The sequence below is a fragment of the Neoarius graeffei genome, chromosome 13 (assembly GCF_027579695.1).
Source record: "Neoarius graeffei isolate fNeoGra1 chromosome 13, fNeoGra1.pri, whole genome shotgun sequence".
NCBI classification, from domain to species: domain Eukaryota; kingdom Metazoa; phylum Chordata; class Actinopteri; order Siluriformes; family Ariidae; genus Neoarius; species Neoarius graeffei.
Window position 1 is genome coordinate 554,547 of NC_083581.1, and position 22,954 is coordinate 577,500.

Below are 22,954 nucleotides of genomic sequence, written 5' to 3' on the forward strand. Positions count from 1 at the left end.
AGATAATGTTCTCTGGAAATATTCCTGAGCCCATTTTGTGATTTCCAATACAGAAGCATGCCTGTATGTGATGCAGTGCTGTCTAAGGACCCGAAGATCACGGGCACCCAGTATGGTTTTCCGGCCTTGACCCTTACGCACTGAGATTCTTCCAGACTCTCTGAATCTTTTGATGATATTATGCACTGTAGATGATGATATGTTCAAACTCTTTGCAATTTTACACTGTCGAACTCCTTTCTGATATTGCTCCACTATTTGTCGGTGCAGAATTAGGGGGATTGGTGATCCTCTTCCCATCTTTACTTCTGAGAGCCGCTGCCACTCCAAGATGCTCTTTTTATACCCAGTCATGTTAATGACCTATTGCCAATTGACCTAATGAGTTGCAGTTTGGTCCTCCAGCTGTTCCTTTTTTGTACCTTTAACTTTTCCAGCCTCTTATTGCCCCTGTCCCAACTTTTTTGAGATGTGTTGCTGTCATGAAATTTCAAATGAGCCAATATTTGGCATGAAATTTCAAAATGTCTCACTTTCGACGTTTGATATGTTGTCTATGTTCTATTGTGAATACAATATCAGTTTTTGAGATTTTGTAAATTATTGCATTCCGTTTTTATTTACAATTTGTACTTTGTCCCAACTTTTTTGGAATTGGGGTTGTACAATAGCCCTAAACTGTGGAACATCAGGAATGTTCTAGAACTCTGTTAAACTTAAACCCAGATTAAAGACCCACAGGTTTAACTGCTTTAACCTGCTTCATTATAAACTGATCTACTTTGTCTCGTCAATAAGCTCCAGGGATCTCAGGTAAACCCCGACATCAGTGAGGTGTGTGTGTGTGTGTGTGTGTGTACCTGTAGGCCACAGGTGTGTTGGTGAGCGGGTTTGAGCTCGTCCTCTCCAGCGCTGCCTGTTTCTGCTTCTTCAGAATCACTTCAGCCAATTTTTTCTTTACCACTGAACTGGCCACAGCACCTGTCAATCAAACAGCCAGACAACCACATCAATAAGGGCTGTCAATAAAGGCACGCCCACTGGCCTATTCAGACACACCCCCACTGGCCTATTCAGAGACACACCCACTGGCCTATTCAGAGACACACCCACTGGCCTATTCAGAGACACACCCACTGGCCCATTCAAAGACACGCCCACTGGCCTATTCAGAGACACGCCCACTGGCTCATTCAGAGACACGCCCACTGGCCCATTCAGAGACACGCCCACTGGCCTATTCAGAGACACGCCCACTGGCTCATTCAGAGACACGCCCACTGGCTCATTCAGAGACACGCCCACTGGCTCATTCACAGGGTTGAACACAGGGCTCAAATAAAAAATGTGTTTAAATTGAACCAATAAACAAACATTTTCTGTATCTACTGCAGTACAGCTGTGATATACATTAGTTGTGTGAAGCCAGCACCGAACCCCCACCTGCCCCCCAGGCTGCTCTGGGTACGCTGTATGTTGCTCTGGATAAAAGCATCTGCTAAATGCTGGTAATGTAATGTGTGTGGCCCCACAATCACAGTCTTGTCATGTTCACATGATCCACATGATGAACTTTTCTGAGGTGTCATTTAACCACAAACACAACTGACAATCTACTGAATACATATTTTACCCTGTCTAAAGTTAATAAAAAACAGAATATTAAATACATGCATTAAATATTAAATGCATGAACCATTAAATGCATTAAAAACTTGTGGCAAAGTTGTTTAGATGTGTGTGTGAGAGAGAGAGAGAGAGAGAGAGAGAGAGAGAGAGAGAGAGAGAGAGGGAGGGGGAGAGAGAGAGAGAGGGAGGGGGAGAGAGAGAGGGAGGGAGAGAGGGAGGGAGGGAGGGAGGGAGAGAGAGAGAGGGAGGGAGAGAGAGAGAGAGAGGGAGGGGGAGAGAGAGAGAGAGGGAGGGGGAGAGAGAGAGGGAGGGAGAGAGGGAGGGAGAGAGAGAGAGGGAGGGAGGGAGAGAGGGAGGGAGGGAGGGAGGGAGAGAGAGAGGGAGGGAGAGAGAGGGAGGGAGAGAGAGAGGGAGGAAGAGAGAGGGAGGGAGAGAGAGAGAGGGAGGGAGAGAGAGAGAGGGAGGGAGAGAGAGAGAGGGAGGGAGAGAGAGAGGGAGAGAGAGAGAGGGAGGGAGAGAGGGAGGGAGAGAGAGAGAGAGAGAGAGAGAGAGAGGGAGGGAGGGAGGGAGGGAGAGAGAGAGGGAGAGAGGGAGGGAGACAGGGAGAGAGAGAGGGAGGGAGAGAGAGAGAGGGAGGGAGAGAGAGGGAGGGAGGGAGAGAGGGAGGGAGAGATGAAGGCTCACTCTGCTGACTCTTATCTTTGTGTCGTATCATCTGTAGCTGTTGTTTTGTCTGTTCCTGATCTCGCAGATGCTGCTGCATGTTCAACTGAAAAACAAAATAATCACTTTCATCATCATCATCATCACCATCATCACCTTCATCATCATCATCACCTTCATCATCATCATCATCATCATCATCACCACCTTCATCATCATCATCACCTTCATCATCATCATCATGTGTGTGATTACCCGGATGTGCTGGCTGTACTGGGCACAGTGTTGAGGGTTAAATGGACTGAGCAGCAGCGGCGACAGCAGTGTGTCTGAACCCGGGCGCATCACACGCTCACCAACACGCAAATCCATCAGCACTCAACACACACACACTTCTATGAGAGAGAGAGAGAGAGAGAGAGAGAGAGAGAGAGATCCTCTTGAACAGCTGATGGGACATGTTTGTGAGAGATCTCGGATATTTCCCTATAAATGGCTATAGAATGGTGTTAATGTTATTACAGGAAGTTCAGAGAGCAGAGACACAGAGTGTGTGTTTAAAACATTATATTATTCATTTTGTTCATTTACTGCAGCTCTTGATGTAAATAGACTTTGGCTTTGCGCACCAAATATGGCAGTAATAAGACGGCAAATAACAGAAAGATTTTATCAGCATAACATTACAGCAACTTAACACTGTAAAAGTCTAAATCCAATTATATTTCTCTTTCAAACTGAAGGAGACGAATCGGTTGTCGAGGCTCCAGGACGGTCTGATTGCTGTTAAGTACTGAACAGCAAAAAACTCCAGACAGCGAAATGCAGATAAGATGGAGGTTCTGAGTGTTGGCCCAGATGCTGCTGCTCCATGATCAGGCTGTGTATCGGGCCTCTCTCCTCTGTTACCCACACCAGCCTCTGTCATTTAGGGGTCATATTTAATTAGTCTTTACTGTTCCACACTCATGTTAAACAGCTGAGCAGATCTACTTGTTTTTGTTTTTATGAAACAGTGAATTGAGATGTGCAGTGTCAAATGCAGAGCTACAGATCTTTATACAGGATTTAATCTTGCACTGATGACTGTAATGCACTTTCTCTCCTCAGTAAATCTGCCCTCGATCGTCTGCAGTTCAGAATGCTGCTGTAAGATTCCTCAGCAGGTCAAACACACGCTCTCACATCACTTCACTCTCTTCACTGGATTCTTGTTGCATTTAGGATGCAGTTTGAAATTCTCACGCTAACGTCCAGAGCACTGTGCAGTCAGGCTCCTGCAGATGTGTCTCATCTGCTTCACGCTCGCTCATCTGCCCTCTCAGTCAGGGTAAAGAGGCTGAATCTGTCTGTCCCTCGTTCTCACCTGAAGACCCGTGGTGATCGAGCTTTTGAGGTTGCAGCATCTAAACTGTGGATCGCTCTGCCTTTACCTCTGAGAAACGCTGATTCTGTGGACTCTCTTAAAAGGCAGTTAAAGACAGATCTGTTGAGACGGATATTTTTCACTGGTCGACAGTTTGTTTTTTGTGTATTTTAGTGTTGTATGATTTATATGTCATTCTTTTCCTTTTTTGCTGTTATGATTCTTGGAAAGCACATAGTAACTTTGTCTGGGAAAATCACTAACTGAATAAATTTTACATATAAATCTATAAAACTGAAACAGTGTACCAACATAAGACAATAGCTGATACTGCAGCAGGGTAACAAAGGAAGAGTGTAATGCAGTAAATGTAACAGAGTAACAATGTAGTAGTGTAACAGTGAAATACTGTCGCATCATAACAATGTAACAGGAACACAGTCACAATGGAACAGAGTTAAAGTGGAACATGGAACAGTGTAGCGCCATAACAGTGTAACAGTGTAATATTGCGGTACAATAACAGTGTAACAGTGTGATATTGCGGTACAATAACAGTGTAACAGTGTGATATTGCTGTACAATGACAGTGTAACAGTGTGATATTGCGGTACAATAACAGTGTAACAGTGTGATATTGCGGTGCAATAACAGTGTAACAGTGTGATATTGCTGTACAATAACAGTGTAACAGTGTAATATTGCTGTACAATAACAGTGTAACAGTGTGATATTGCTGTACAATAACAGTGTAACAGTGTAATATTGCTGTACAATAACAGTGTAACAGTGTAATATTGCTGAACAATAACAGTGTAACAGTGTGATATTGCTGTACAATGACAGTGTAACAGTGTGATATTGCTGTACAATGACAGTGTAACAGTGTGATATTGCTGTACAATGACAGTGTAACAGTGTGATATTGCTGTACAATGACAGTGTAACAGTGTGATATTGCTGTACAATGACAGTGTAACAGTGTGATATTGCCGTACAATGACAGTGTAACAGTGTGATATTGCTGTACAATGACAGTGTAACAGTGTGATATTGCGGTACAATAACAGTGTAACAGTGTGATATTGCGGTGCAATAACAGTGTAACAGTGTGATATTGCTGTACAATAACAGTGTAACAGTGTAATATTGCTGTACAATAACAGTGTAACAGTGTGATATTGCTGTACAATAACAGTGTAACAGTGTAATATTGCTGTACAATAACAGTGTAACAGTGTAATATTGCTGAACAATAACAGTGTAACAGTGTGATATTGCTGTACAATGACAGTGTAACAGTGTGATATTGCTGTACAATGACAGTGTAACAGTGTGATATTGCTGTACAATGACAGTGTAACAGTGTGATATTGCTGTACAATAACAGTGTAACAGTGTGATATTGTGGTACAATAACAGTGTAACAATGTGATATTGTGGTGCAGTTACAGTGTAACAGTGTGATACTGCTGTACAATAACAGTGTAACAGTGTGATATTGCTGTACAATAACAGTGTAACAGTGTGATATTGCTGTACAATGACAGTGTAAAAGTGTGATATTGCTGGACAATAACAGTGTAACAGTGTAATATTGCTGTACAATGACAGTGTAACAGTGTGATATTGTGGTACAATAACAGTGTAACAGTGTGATATTGCTGTACAATGACAGTGTAACAGTGTGATATTGCTGTACAATAACAGTGTAACAGTGTGATATTGCTGTACAATGACAGTGTAACAGTGTAACAGTGTAACAGTGTGATATTGCTTTACAATGACAGTGTAACAGTGTGATATTGCTGTACAATGACAGTGTAACAGTGTGATATTGCTGTACAATAACAGTGTAACAGTGTAACAGTGTGATATTGCTGTACAATGACAGTGTAACAGTGTGATATTGTGGTACAATAACAGTGTAACAATGTGATATTGTGGTGCAGTTACAGTGTAACAGTGTGATACTGCTGTACAATGACAGTGTAACAGTGTGATATTGCTGTACAATGACAGTGTAACAATGTGATATTGCTGTACAATGACAGTGTAACAGTGTGATATTGCTGTACAATGACAGTGTAACAGTGTAACAGTGTGATATTGCTGTACAATGACAGTGTAACAGTGTGATATTGCTGTACAATGACAGTGTAACAGTGTAACAGTGTGATATTGCTGTACAATGACAGTGTAACAGTGTGATATTGCGGTACAATAACAGTGTAACAGTGTGATATTGCTGTACAATAACAGTGTAACAGTGTGATATTGCTGTACAATAACAGTGTAACAGTGTGATATTGCTGTACAATGACAGTGTAACAGTGTGATATTGCTGTACAATGACAGTGTAACAGTGTGATATTGCTGTACAATGACAGTGTAACAATGTGATATTGCTGTACAATGACAGTGTAACAGTGTGATATTGCTGTACAATGACAGTGTAACAGTGTAACAGTGTGATATTGCTGTACAATGACAGGGTAACAGTGTGATATTGCTGTACAATAACAGTGTAACAGTGTAATAGTGTGATATTGCAGTACAATGACAGTGTAACAGTGTGATATTGCTGTACAATGACAGTGTAACAGTGTAACAGTGTGATATTGCTGTACAATGACAGGGTAACAGTGTGATATTGCTGTACAATAACAGTGTAACAGTGTAACAGTGTGATATTGCTGTACAATGACAGTGTAACAGTGTAACAGTGTGATATTGCTGTACAATAACAGTGTGATATTGCGGTACAATAACAGTGTAACAGTGTGATATTGCGGTACAATAACAGGGTAACAGTGTGATATTGCTGTACAATGACAGGGTAACAGTGTGATATTGCTGTACAATGACAGGGTAACAGTGTGATATTGCTGTACAATGACAGTGTAACAGTGTGATATTGCTGTACAATGACAGGGTAACAGTGTGATATTGCTGTACAATGACAGTGTAACAGTGTGATATTGCTGTACAATGACAGTGTAACAGTGTGATATTGCTGTACAATAACAGGGTAACAGTGTGATATTGCTGTACAATGACAGTGTAACAGTGTGATATTGCTGTACAATAACAGTGTAACAGTGTAACAGTGTGATATTGCGGTACAATAACAGTGTAACAGTGTAACAGTGTGATATTGCGGTACAATGACAGTGTAACAGTGTGATATTGCTGTACAATAACAGGGTAACAGTGTGATATTGCTGTACAATGACAGTGTAACAGTGTGATATTGCTGTACAATAACAGTGTAACAGTGTAACAGTGTGATATTGCGGTACAATAACAGTGTAACAGTGTAACAGTGTGATATTGCTGTACAATAACAGTGTAACAGTGTAACAGTGTGATATTGCGGTACAATGACAGTGTAACAGTGTGATATTGCTGTACAATGACAGTGTAACAGTGTGATATTGCTGTACAATAACAGTGTAACAGTGTGATATTGTGGTACAATAACAGTGTAACAATGTGATATTGCTGTACAATGACAGTGTAACAGTGTGATATTGTGGTACAATAACAGTGTAACAGTGTGATATTGCTGTACAATGACAGTGTAACAGTGTGATATTGCTGTACAATAACAGTGTAACAGTGTGATATTGCTGTACAATGACAGTGTAACAGTGTAATATTGCTGTACAATGACAGTGTAACAGTGTGATATTGTGGTACAATAACAGTGTAACAGTGTGATATTGCTGTACAATGACAGTGTAACAGTGTGATATTGCTGTACAATAACAGTGTAACAGTGTGATATTGCTGTACAATGACAGTGTAACAGTGTAACAGTGTAACAGTGTGATATTGCTTTACAATGACAGTGTAACAGTGTGATATTGCTGTACAATGACAGTGTAACAGTGTGATATTGCTGTACAATAACAGTGTAACAGTGTAACAGTGTGATATTGCTGTACAATGACAGTGTAACAGTGTGATATTGTGGTACAATAACAGTGTAACAATGTGATATTGTGGTGCAGTTACAGTGTAACAGTGTGATACTGCTGTACAATGACAGTGTAACAATGTGATATTGCTGTACAATGACAGTGTAACAGTGTGATATTGCTGTACAATGACAGTGTAACAATGTGATATTGCTGTACAATGACAGTGTAACAGTGTGATATTGCTGTACAATGACAGTGTAACAGTGTAACAGTGTGATATTGCTGTACAATGACAGTGTAACAGTGTGATATTGCTGTACAATGACAGTGTAACAGTGTAACAGTGTGATATTGCTGTACAATGACAGTGTAACAGTGTGATATTGCGGTACAATAACAGTGTAACAGTGTGATATTGCTGTACAATAACAGTGTAACAGTGTGATATTGCTGTACAATGACAGTGTAACAGTGTGATATTGCTGTACAATGACAGTGTAACAGTGTGATATTGCTGTACAATGACAGTGTAACAATGTGATATTGCTGTACAATGACAGTGTAACAGTGTGATATTGCTGTACAATGACAGTGTAACAGTGTAACAGTGTGATATTGCTGTACAATGACAGGGTAACAGTGTGATATTGCTGTACAATAACAGTGTAACAGTGTAACAGTGTGATATTGCGGTACAATGACAGTGTAACAGTGTGATATTGCTGTACAATGACAGTGTAACAGTGTAACAGTGTGATATTGCTGTACAATGACAGGGTAACAGTGTGATATTGCTGTACAATAACAGTGTAACAGTGTAACAGTGTGATATTGCTGTACAATAACAGTGTAACAGTGTAACAGTGTGATATTGCTGTACAATGACAGTGTAACAGTGTAACAGTGTGATATTGCTGTACAATAACAGTGTAACAGTGTGATATTGCTGTACAATGACAGGGTAACAGTGTGATATTGCGGTACAATAACAGTGTAACAGTGTGATATTGCTGTACAATAACAGTGTAACAGTGTGATATTGCTGTACAATAACAGTGTAACAGTGTGATATTGCTGTACAATGACAGTGTAACAGTGTAACAGTGTGATATTGCTGTACAATGACAGGGTAACAGTGTGATATTGCGGTACAATAACAGTGTAACAGTGTGATATTGCTGTACAATAACAGTGTAACAGTGTGATATTGCTGTACAATAACAGTGTAACAGTGTGATATTGCTGTACAATAACAGTGTAACAGTGTAACAGTGTGATATTGCTGTACAATGACAGTGTAACAGTGTGATATTGTGGTACAATAACAGTGTAACAATGTGATATTGTGGTGCAGTTACAGTGTAACAGTGTGATACTGCTGTACAATGACAGTGTAACAATGTGATATTGCTGTACAATGACAGTGTAACAGTGTGATATTGCTGTACAATGACAGTGTAACAATGTGATATTGCTGTACAATGACAGTGTAACAGTGTGATATTGCTGTACAATGACAGTGTAACAGTGTAACAGTGTGATATTGCTGTACAATGACAGTGTAACAGTGTGATATTGCTGTACAATGACAGTGTAACAGTGTAACAGTGTGATATTGCTGTACAATGACAGTGTAACAGTGTGATATTGCGGTACAATAACAGTGTAACAGTGTGATATTGCTGTACAATAACAGTGTAACAGTGTGATATTGCTGTACAATGACAGTGTAACAGTGTGATATTGCTGTACAATGACAGTGTAACAGTGTGATATTGCTGTACAATGACAGTGTAACAATGTGATATTGCTGTACAATGACAGTGTAACAGTGTGATATTGCTGTACAATGACAGTGTAACAGTGTAACAGTGTGATATTGCTGTACAATGACAGGGTAACAGTGTGATATTGCTGTACAATAACAGTGTAACAGTGTAACAGTGTGATATTGCGGTACAATGACAGTGTAACAGTGTGATATTGCTGTACAATGACAGTGTAACAGTGTAACAGTGTGATATTGCTGTACAATGACAGGGTAACAGTGTGATATTGCTGTACAATAACAGTGTAACAGTGTAACAGTGTGATATTGCTGTACAATAACAGTGTAACAGTGTAACAGTGTGATATTGCTGTACAATGACAGTGTAACAGTGTAACAGTGTGATATTGCTGTACAATAACAGTGTAACAGTGTGATATTGCTGTACAATGACAGGGTAACAGTGTGATATTGCGGTACAATAACAGTGTAACAGTGTGATATTGCTGTACAATAACAGTGTAACAGTGTGATATTGCTGTACAATAACAGTGTAACAGTGTGATATTGCGGTACAATAACAGTGTAACAGTGTGATATTGCGGTACAATAACAGGGTAACAGTGTGATATTGCTGTACAATGACAGGGTAACAGTGTGATATTGCTGTACAATGACAGTGTAACAGTGTGATATTGCTGTACAATGACAGTGTAACAGTGTGATATTGCTGTACAATGACAGTGTAACAGTGTGATATTGCTGTACAATGACAGTGTAACAGTGTGATATTGCTGTACAATAACAGGGTAACAGTGTGATATTGCTGTACAATGACAGTGTAACAGTGTGATATTGCTGTACAATGACAGTGTAACAGTGTGATATTGCTGTACAATAACAGTGTAACAGTGTAACAGTGTGATATTGCGGTACAATGACAGTGTAACAGTGTGATATTGCTGTACAATGACAGTGTAACAGTGTGATATTGCGGTACAATAACAGTGTAACAGTGTGATATTGCTGTACAATAACAGGGTAACAGTGTGATATTGCTGTACAATAACAGTGTAACAGTGTGATATTGCTGTACAATGACAGTGTAACAGTGTAACAGTGTGATATTGCTGTACAATAACAGTGTAACAGTGTGATATTGCTGTACAATGACAGTGTAACAGTGTAACAGTGTGATATTGCTGTACAATAACAGTGTAACAGTGTGATATTGCTGTACAATGACAGTGTAACAGTGTAACAGTGTGATATTGCTGTACAATAACAGTGTAACAGTGTGATATTGCGGTACAATAACAGTGTAACAGTGTGATATTGCGGTACAATAACAGGGTAAAAGTGTGATATTGCGGTACAATGACAGTGTAACAGTGTGATATTGCTGTACAATGACAGTGTAACAGTGTGATATTGCTGTACAATAACAGTGTAACAGTGTAACAGTGTGATATTGCTGTACAATGACAGTGTAACAGTGTAACAGTGTGATATTGCTGTACAATAACAGTGTAACAGTGTGATATTGCGGTACAATAACAGGGTAACAGTGTGATATTGCTGTACAATAACAGTGTAACAGTGTAACAGTGTGATATTGCTGTACAATGACAGTGTAACAGTGTAACAGTGTGATATTGCTGTACAATAACAGTGTAACAGTGTGATATTGCGGTACAATAACAGTGTAACAGTGTGATATTGCTGTACAATGACAGTGTAACAGTGTAACAGTGTGATATTGCTGTACAATAACAGTGTAACAGTGTGATATTGCGGTACAATAACAGTGTAACAGTGTGATATTGCTGTACAATGACAGTGTAACAGTGTAACAGTGTGATATTGCTGTACAATAACAGTGTAACAGTGTGATATTGCTGTACAATGACAGTGTAACAGTGTAACAGTGTGATATTGCTGTACAATAACAGTGTAACAGTGTGATATTGCGGTACAATAACAGTGTAACAGTGTGATATTGCGGTACAATAACAGTGTAACAGTGTGATATTGCGGTACAATGACAGTGTAACAGTGTGATATTGCTGTACAATGACAGTGTAACAGTGTGATATTGCTGTACAATGACAGTGTAACAGTGTGATATTGCTGTACAATAACAGTGTAACAGTGTAACAGTGTGATATTGCTGTACAATGACAGTGTAACAGTGTAACAGTGTGATATTGCTGTACAATAACAGTGTAACAGTGTGATATTGCGGTACAATAACAGGGTAACAGTGTGATATTGCGGTACAATAACAGTGTAACAGTGTGATATTGCTTTACAATGACAGTGTAACAGTGTGATATTGCTGTACAATAACAGGGTAACTGTGTGATATTGCTGTACAATAACAGGGTAACTGTGATATTGCTGTACAATGACAGGGTAACAGTGTGATATTGCTGTACAATGACAGTGTAACAGTGTGATATTGCTGTACAATGACAGGGTAACAGTGTGATATTGCTGTACAATGACAGTGTAACAGTGTGATATTGCTGTACAATGACTGTAACAGTGTGATATTGCGGTACAAAGACAGTGTAACAGTGTGATATTGCTGTACAATGACAGTGTAACAGTGTGATATTGCGGTACAAAGACAGTGTAACAGTGTGATATTGCTGTACAATGACAGGGTAACAGTGTGATATTGTTGTACAATGACAGTGTAACAGTGTGATATTGCTGTACAATAACAGTGTAACAGTGTAATATTGCTGTACAATGACAGTGTAACAGTGTGATATTGCTGTACAATGACAGTGTAACAGTGTGATATTGCTGTACAATGACAGGGTAACAGTGTGATATTGCTGTACAATGACAGTGTAACAGTGTGATATTGCTGTACAATAACAGTGTAACAGTGTGATATTGCTGTACAATGACAGTGTAACAGTGTGATATTGCTTTACAATGACAGTGTAACAGTGTGATATTGCTGTACAATGACAGGGTAACAGTGTGATATTGCTTTACAATGACAGTGTAACAGTGTGATATTGCTTTACAATGACAGTGTAACAGTGTGATATTGCTGTACAATGACAGGGTAACAGTGTGATATTGCTGTACAGTAACAGTGTAACAGTGTGATATTGCTTTACAATAACAGTGTAACAGTGTGATATTGCTGTACAATGACAGTGTAACAGTGTGATATTGCTGTACAATGACAGTGTAACAGTGTGATATTGCTTTACAATGACAGTGTAACAGTGTGATATTGCTGTACAATGACAGGGTAACAGTGTGATATTGCTGTACAGTAACAGTGTAACAGTGTGATATTGCTGTACAATGACAGTGTAACAGTGTGATATTGCTGTACAATGACAGTGTAACAGTGTGATATTGCGGTACAATAACAGTGTAACAGTCTGATATTGCTGTACAATGACAGGGTAACAGTGTGATATTGCTGTACAATGACAGGGTAACAGTGTGATATTGCTGTACAATGACAGTGTAACAGTGTGATATTGCTGTACAATGACAGTGTAACAGTGTGATATTGCGGTACAATAACAGTGTAACAGTGTGATATTGCTGTACAATAACAGTGTAACAGTGTGATATTGCTGTACAATGACAGGGTAACAGTGTGATATTGCTGTACAATAACAGTGTAACAGTGTGATATTGCTGTACAATAACAGTGTAACAGTGTGATATTGCTGTACAATGACAGGGTAACAGTGTGATATTGCTGTACAATGACAGTGTAACAGTGTGATATTGCTGTACAATGACAGTGTAACAGTGTGATATTGCGGTACAATAACAGTGTAACAGTGTAACAGTGTGATATTGCTGTACAATAACAGGGTAACAGTGTGATATTGCTGTACAATAACAGTGTAACAGTGTGATATTGCTGTACAATAACAGTGTAACAGTGTAACAGTGTGATATTGCTGTACAATGACAGTGTAACAGTGTGATATTGCTGTACAATAACAGTGTAACAGTGTGATATTGCTGTACAATGACAGTGTAACAGTGTGATATTGCTGTACAATGACAGTGTAACAGTGTGATATTGCGGTACAATAACAGTGTAACAGTGTGATATTGCTGTACAATAACAGGGTAACAGTGTGATATTGCTGTACAATAACAGTGTAACAGTGTAACAGTGTGATATTGCTGTACAATGACAGTGTAACAGTGTAACAGTGTGATATTGCTGTACAATAACAGTGTAACAGTGTGATATTGCGGTACAATAACAGTGTAACAGTGTGATATTGCGGTACAATAACAGTGTAACAGTGTGATATTGCTATACAATGACAGGGTAACAGTGTGATATTGCTGTACAATGACAGGGTAACAGTGTGATATTGCTGTACAATGACAGGGTAACAGTGTGATATTGCTGTACAATGACAGTGTAACAGTGTGATATTGCTGTACAATGACAGGGTAACAGTGTGATATTGCTGTACAATAACAGTGTAACAGTGTGATATTGCTGTACAATGACAGTGTAACAGTGTGATATTGCTGTACAATGACAGGGTAACAGTGTGATATTGCTGTACAATAACAGTGTAACAGTGTGATATTGCTGTACAATGACAGTGTAACAGTGTGATATTGCTGTACAATGACAGTGTAACAGTGTGATATTGCTTTACAATGACAGGGTAACAGTGTGATATTGCTGTACAATAACAGTGTAACAGTGTGATATTGCTGTACAATGACAGTGTAACAGTGTGATATTGCTGTACAATGACAGGGTAACAGTGTGATATTGCTGTACAATAACAGTGAAACAGTGTGATATTGCTGTACAATGACAGTGTAACAGTGTGATATTGCTGTACAATAACAGTGTAACAGTGTGATATTGCTGTACAATGACAGTGTAACAGTGTGATATTGCTGTACAATGACAGTGTAACAGTGTGATATTGCTGTACAATAACAGTGTAACAGTGTGATATTGCTGTACAATGACAGTGTAACAGTGTGATATTGCTGTACAATGACAGTGTAACAGTGTGATATTGCTGTACAATAACAGTGTAACAGTGTGATATTGCTGTACAATGACAGTGTAACAGTGTGATATTGCTGTACAATGACAGGGTAACAGTGTGATATTGCTGTACAATGACAGTGTAACAGTGTGATATTGCTGTACAATGACAGTGTAACAGTGTGATATTGCTGTACAATGACAGTGTAACAGTGTGATATTGCTGTACAATGACAGTGTAACAGTGTGATATTGCTGTACAATGACAGTGTAACAGTGTGATATTGCTGTACAATAACAGTGTAACAGTGTGATATTGCTGTACAATGACAGTGTAACAGTGTGATATTGCTGTACAATGACAGGGTAACAGTGTGATATTGCTGTACAATGACAGTGTAACAGTGTGATATTGCTGTACAATAACAGTGTAACAGTGTGATATTGCTGTACAATGACAGTGTAACAGTGTGATATTGCTGTACAATGACAGTGTAACAGTGTGATATTGCTGTACAATGACAGTGTAACAGTGTGATATTGCTGTACAATGACAGTGTAACAGTGTGATATTGCTGTACAATGACAGTGTAACAGTGTGATATTGCTGTACAATGACAGTGTAACAGTGTGATATTGCTGTACAATAACAGTGTAACAGTGTGATATTGCTGTACAATAACAGTGTAACAGTGTGATATTGCTGTACAATAACAGTGTAACAGTGTGATATTGTGGCGCAATTACAGTGTAACAGTGTGATATTGCTGTACAATAACAGGGTAACAGTGTGATATTGCTGTACAATAACAGTGTAACAGTGTGATATTGCTGTACAATGACAGTGTAACAGTGTGATATTGCTGTACAATGACAGTGTAACAGTGTGATATTGCTGTACAATGACAGTGTAACAGTGTGATATTGCTGTACAATAACAGTGTAACAGTGTGATATTGCTGTACAATAACAGTGTAACAGTGTGATATTGCGGTGCAATTACAGTGTAACAGTGTGATATTGCTGTACAATAACAGTGTAACAGTGTGATATTGCGGTGCAATTACAGTGTAACAGTGTGATATTGCGGTGCAATTACAGTGTAACAGTGTGATATTGCTGTACAATGACAGTGTAACAGTGTGATATTGCTTTACAATGACAGGGTAACAGTGTGATATTGCTGTACAATAACAGTGTAACAGTGTGATATTGCTGTACAATGACAGGGTAACAGTGTGATATTGCTGTACAATGACAGTGTAACAGTGTGATATTGCTGTACAATAACAGTGTAACAGTGTGATATTGCTGTACAATGACAGTGTAACAGTGTGATATTGCTGTACAATGACAGTGTAACAGTGTGATATTGCTGTACAATGACAGTGTAACAGTGTGATATTGCTGTACAATGACAGGGTAACAGTGTGATATTGCTGTACAATAACAGTGTAACAGTGTGATATTGCTGTACAATGACAGTGTAACAGTGTGATATTGCTGTACAATGACAGGGTAACAGTGTGATATTGCTGTACAATGACAGTGTAACAGTGTGATATTGCTGTACAATAACAGTGTAACAGTGTGATATTGCTGTACAATGACAGTGTAACAGTGTGATATTGCTGTACAATAACAGTGTAACAGTGTAACAGTGTGATATTGCTGTACAATAACAGTGTAACAGTGTGATATTGCTGTACAATGACAGTGTAACAGTGTGATATTGCTGTACAATGACAGTGTAACAGTGTGATATTGCTGTACAATGACAGTGTAACAGTGTGATATTGCTGTACAATGACAGTGTAACAGTGTGATATTGCTGTACAATGACAGGGTAACAGTGTGATATTGCTGTACAATAACAGTGTAACAGTGTGATATTGCTGTACAATGACAGTGTAACAGTGTGATATTGCTGTACAATGACAGGGTAACAGTGTGATATTGCTGTACAATGACAGTGTAACAGTGTGATATTGCTGTACAATAACAGTGTAACAGTGTGATATTGCTGTACAATGACAGTGTAACAGTCTGATATTGCTGTACAATGACAGTGTAACAGTGTGATATTGCTGTACAATGACAGTGTAACAGTGTGATATTGCTGTACAATGACAGTGTAACAGTGTGATATTGCTGTACAATGACAGTGTAACAGTGTGATATTGCTGTACAATGACAGTGTAACAGTGTGATATTGCTGTACAATGACAGTGTAACAGTGTGATATTGCTGTACAATGACAGTGTAACAGTGTGATATTGCTGTACAATAACAGTGTAACAGTGTGATATTGCTGTACAATGACAGTGTAACAGTGTGATATTGCTGTACAATAACAGTGTAACAGTGTGATATTGCTGTACAATAACAGTGTAACAGTGTGATATTGCTGTACAATGACAGTGTAACAGTGTGATATTGCTGTACAATGACAGTGTAACAGTGTGATATTGCTGTACAATGACAGTGTAACAGTGTGATATTGCTGTACAATGACAGTGTAACAGTGTGATATTGCTGTACAATGACAGTGTAACAGTGTGATATTGCTGTACAATAACAGTGTAACAGTGTGATATTGTGGCGCAATTACAGTGTAACAGTGTGATATTGCTGTACAATAACAGGGTAACAGTGTGATATTGCTGTACAATAACAGTGTAACAGTGTGATATTGCTGTACAATGACAGTGTAACAGTGTGATATTGCTGTACAATAACAGTGTAACAGTGTGATATTGCTGTACAATGACAGTGTAACAGTGTGATATTGCTGTACAATAACAGTGTAACAGTGTGATATTGCTGTACAATGACAGTGTAACAGTGTGATATTGCTGTACAATAACAGTGTAACAGTGTGATATTGCGGTACAATAACAGTGTAACAGTGTGATATTGCTGTACAATGACAGTGTAACAGTGTGATATTGCTGTACAATGACAGTGTAACAGTGTGATATTGCTGTACAATGACAGTGTAACAGTGTGATATTGCTGTACAATGACAGTGTAACAGTGTGATATTGCTGTACAATAACAGTGTAACAGTGTGATATTGCTGTACAATAACAGTGTAACAGTGTGATATTGCGGTGCAATTACAGTGTAACAGTGTGATATTGCTGTACAATAACAGGGTAACAGTGTGATATTGCTGTACAATAACAGTGTAACAGTGTGATATTGCTGTACAATGACAGTGTAACAGTGTGATATTGCTGTACAATGACAGTGTAACAGTGTGATATTGCTGTACAATAACAGTGTAACAGTGTGATATTGCTGTACAATAACAGGGTAACAGTGTGATATTGCTGTACAATAACAGTGTAACAGTGTGATATTGCTGTACAATGACAGTGTAACAGTGTGATATTGCTGTACAATAACAGTGTAACAGTGTGATATTGCGGTACAATAACAGTGTAACAGTGTGATATTGCTGTACAATGACAGTGTAACAGTGTGATATTGCTGTACAATGACAGTGTAACAGTGTGATATTGCTGTACAATGACAGTGTAACAGTGTGATATTGCTGTACAATAACAGTGTAACAGTGTGATATTGCTGTACAATAACAGTGTAACAGTGTGATATTGCGGTGCAATTACAGTGTAACAGTGTGATATTGCGGTGCAATTACAGTGTAACAGTGTGATATTGCTGTACAATAACAGTGTAACAGTGTGATATTGCGGTGCAATTACAGTGTAACAGTGTGATATTGCTGTACAATAACAGTGTAACAGTGTGATATTGCTGTACAATAACAGTGTAACAGTGTGATATTGTGGCGCAATTACAGTGTAACAGTGTGATATTGCTGTACAATAACAGTGTAACAGTGTGATATTGTGGCGCAATTACAGTGTAACAGTGTGATATTGCTGTACAATAACAGTGTAACAGTGTGATATTGCGGTGCAATTACAGTGTAACAGTGTGATATTGCTTTACAATGACAGTGTAACAGTGTGATATTGCTGTACAATAACAGTGTAACAGTGTGATATTGCTGTACAATGACAGTGTAACAGTGTGATATTGCTGTACAATTACAGTGTAACAGTGTGATATTGTGGCGCAATTACAGTGTAACAGTGTGATATTGCTTTACAATGACAGTGTAACAGTGTGATATTGCTGTACAATGACAGTGTAACAGTGTGATATTGCTGTACAATAACAGTGTAACAGTGTGATATTGCGGTGCAATTACAGTGTAACAGTGTGATATTGCTTTACAATGACAGTGTAACAGTGTGATATTGCTTTACAATAACAGTGTAACAGTGTGATATTGCTTTACAATGACAGTGTAACAGTGTGATATTGCTGTACAATAACAGTGTAACAGTGTGATATTGCTGTACAATGACAGTGTAACAGTGTGATATTGCTGTACAATTACAGTGTAACAGTGTGATATTGTGGCGCAATTACAGTGTAACAGTGTGATATTGCTTTACAATGACAGTGTAACAGTGTGATATTGCTGTACAATGACAGTGTAACAGTGTGATATTGCTGTACAATAACAGTGTAACAGTGTGATATTGCTGTACAATAACAGTGTAACAGTGTGATATTGCTGTACAATGACAGGGTAACAGTGTGATATTGCTGTACAATGACAGTGTAACAGTGTGATATTGCTGTACAATGACAGTGTAACAGTGTGATATTGCTGTACAATGACAGTGTAACAGTGTGATATTGCTGTACAATAACAGTGTAACAGTGTGATATTGCTGTACAATGACAGTGTAACAGTGTGATATTGCTGTACAATGACAGTGTAACAGTGTGATATTGCTGTACAATGACAGTGTAACAGTGTGATATTGCTGTACAATAACAGTGTAACAGTGTGATATTGCTGTACAATGACAGTGTAACAGTGTGATATTGCTGTACAATAACAGTGTAACAGTGTGATATTGCTGTACAATGACAGTGTAACAGTGTGATATTGCTGTACAATGACAGTGTAACAGTGTGATATTGCTGTACAATAACAGTGTAACAGTGTGATATTGCTGTACAATAACAGTGTAACAGTGTGATATTGCTGTACAATGACAGTGTAACAGTGTGATATTGCTGTACAATGACAGTGTAACAGTGTGATATTGCTGTACAATGACAGTGTAACAGTGTGATATTGCTGTACAATAACAGTGTAACAGTGTGATATTGCTGTACAATGACAGTGTAACAGTGTGATATTGCTGTACAATGACAGTGTAACAGTGTGATATTGCTGTACAATGACAGTGTAACAGTGTGATATTGCTGTACAATAACAGTGTAACAGTGTGATATTGCTGTACAATAACAGTGTAACAGTGTGATATTGCTGTACAATGACAGTGTAACAGTGTGATATTGCTGTACAATGACAGTGTAACAGTGTGATATTGCTGTACAATGACAGTGTAACAGTGTGATATTGCTGTACAATAACAGTGTAACAGTGTGATATTGCTGTACAATGACAGTGTAACAGTGTGATATTGCTTTACAATGACAGTGTAACAGTGTGATATTGCTGTACAATAACAGTGTAACAGTGTGATATTGCTGTACAATGACAGTGTAACAGTGTGATATTGCTTTACAATGACAGTGTAACAGTGTGATATTGCTGTACAATGACAGTGTAACAGTGTGATATTGCTGTACAATTACAGTGTAACAGTGTGATATTGCGGTGCAATAACAGTGTAACAGTGTGATATTGCTGTACAATGACAGTGTAACAGTGTGATATTGCGGTACAATAACAGTGTAACAGTGTGATATTGCTGTACAATGACAGTGTAACAGTGTGATATTGCTGTACAATGACAGTGTAACAGTGTGATATTGCTGTACAATGACAGTGTAACAGTGTGATATTGCTGTACAATAACAGTGTAACAGTGTGATATTGCTGTACAATTACAGTGTAACAGTGTGATATTGCTGTACAATAACAGTGTAACAGTGTGATATTGCGGTGCAATAACAGTGTAACAGTGTGATATTGCTGTACAATGACAGTGTAACAGTGTGATATTGCTGTACAATAACAGTGTAACAGTGTGATATTGCTGTACAATGACAGTGTAACAGTGTGATATTGCGGTGCAATAACAGTGTAACAGTGTGATATTGCGGTACAATAACAGTGTAACAGTGTGATATTGCTGTACAATAACAGTGTAACAGTGTGATATTGCTGTACAATGACAGTGTAACAGTGTGATATTGCGGTACAATGACTGTAACAGTGTGATATTGCGGTACAAAGACAGTGTAACAGTGCACCTGCATAGTAGTGTAACAATGTAATATTTTAGCACTGTAACACTGTAGTGGTGAAACACTAACAGTGAAACATTGTAATAGTGTAACAATAACATCATATCACCATAACAGTATAGCAGTATAACAATAAAATACCATGTCAATCAAATCATTAGAACTGCCTTTTCCATCCAAAACCATTTAAAAAGGTCTCCATCCATTCAAAGTTCTAAATAAACTCTAGTACATGCAGAACGGCGTGCTCACTCACACCCACTCCACTGACCAGAGCACCTACGTCCTTCAAAAGCTTCACTGGCTTCCTGTCCTCCAACAGATCCATTATAAAGTCCTTCTCATCACTCACAAAGCCCTCTATAACCAGTCCCCCTCCTATCTTACTGACCTACTTCATCACCACACTCCGTCCCACAGCCTCTGCTCTGCTGATGCCAAACTCCTGTCTCTACCACTCAGGGCCAAGTACCAGACCTGGGTCAACAGATCTTTCTTAATTGTTCGATAACGTCCCAGGGCCAAGGCCTCTTAACTTCCTGTTAGAGATGATGACTGACTATAGCTGGTAGAGTCTCTGTGACAACATATAAAGCATTTGTTTGACAAGTAGAAGTTACTGGGAGGTGAAGCCACTTTACCAAGATCTGGCAGAAGATCCAAACTGTCCTCCTCAGCTGAAAGTAAATTGGTATGAATGGTCAGGAACAACCCAGGAACCACCACGGCACAGACCTGCCATGAACTGGAAACAACTGGAACACTGACTATAGTTGGGTGAGTTCTACATCACCATGGACTGAGAGGCTGCCATCAAAGAAAGAAGCCCCTGCTCCAAAATCCACACCTTCAAGCTTGACTAAAGACTGCAGCTCCCACATGGACAAAGAAAAAGCTTTCTGGAGGAAAGTTTTCGGGTCAGATGAAACAAAGACTGAGTTGTTTCACCAACATGACCAGAGGTGTATCTGCAGGAGTAAAGGTGAGGCGTTCAACCCCAACAACACTGTACCAACTGTTAAGCATGGAATAAACAAAATGGATGGAATAATGAAGGAGGACTACCTCAGAATTCTTCAGCATAACCTCAAACCGCCAGATGCACAGTTAGAACTTTGACACAATTATGTGTTCCAACAGGACAATGACCCCAAACACATCAGAGCTGGTTGCAGATAAAACAGAACATTACGCTTTTGGAATGGTCTTCTCAAAGTCTTGATCTCAACCTTATCAAAAATATGTGCTTCAAAGGATCTGTGCCAAGAAACATCCATTCCATCCATTATCCATAACGCTTATCCTGTGCAGGGTCACGGTCTGGAGCCTATCCCAGCTGAGAGGCGGGGTTCACCCTGGACAAGTCGCCAGGTCATCACAGGGCTGACAGACAACCATTCACACTCACATTCACACCTACGCTCAATTTAGAGTCACCAGTTAACCTAACCTGCATGCCTTTGGACTGTGGGGGAAACCGGAGCACCCGGAGGAAACCCACGCGGACACGGGGAGAACATGCAAACTCCACACAGAAAGGCCCTCGCCGGCCACGGGGCTCGAACCCGGACCTTCTTGCTGTGAGGCGACAGCGCTAACCACTACACCACCGTGCCGCCCTGTGCCAAAAAACACACAAATTTAATTGAACTCTGCTGAGAAGATTCTCCATGCTGAGAAGAGAGAACAAATATCCAACCAGAATTCTGACAGAAGCTTGTTGATGGCAACCAAAAGCATCTGGTGAAGGTGAAACTCACAAAGGGACATTTAACCTCATATTCGATGTGCTGTCTCTACATTTTTGACCCAGTTTTTAACCCTGTGTTGATAAAAAAAAACTTGTGCACCAAATTCTTGTTTTTTTCTATTAAAGATGTAAGCTGCCTGTGATGCTGTTCGCACAGCTCCAGCGTGCACTTCCACACTGACTCCTTGTTTATTTACATCGCCACCTGGGCTTGTTTTGGTTTCCATCTTATCTCCTCCCTCGTCCCGCGATCGGTTTACGTCTCAGTGTGTCATGATTGCTGTGATCTGTTTCTCCCCTGTGATTTGCATGTGTGTAAAAGTCTTTGTGAAGTCTCCGCTCTGCGGCGTTTGTTTCCAGGTCGAGCCGTGTTTCAGTGTCTCGCTGGTATTCAGGTACTGACCCGAGTTTTCACTTCCTGGTTTCCTGATTATTGCTCTGCCTGGTTTTCTCTGATTGCCTGAACGTTGCCTGTTTTGGAGCCTCCACTTTGGTTGAG

The 22,954-nt window shown here is 39.2% G+C and overlaps 1 protein-coding gene across 2 annotated transcripts in view; it reads right to left on the reverse strand.

The window, feature by feature from the left end:
• The window catches only part of hdac7a (histone deacetylase 7a), a 159,597-nt gene that overhangs the window by 53,879 nt on the left and 82,764 nt on the right, over positions 1-22,954 (reverse strand). For both annotated transcript variants that reach the window (XM_060937070.1, XM_060937069.1), the window contains exons 3-5: positions 2,548-2,687; positions 2,314-2,398; positions 861-981 (exon numbers count right to left, since the gene is read on the reverse strand). In XM_060937070.1, the coding sequence (XP_060793053.1) occupies positions 861-981; positions 2,314-2,398; positions 2,548-2,664 (323 nt within the window). In that variant the 5' untranslated portion in view covers positions 2,665-2,687. The remainder of the gene's footprint in view (positions 1-860; positions 982-2,313; positions 2,399-2,547; positions 2,688-22,954) is intronic.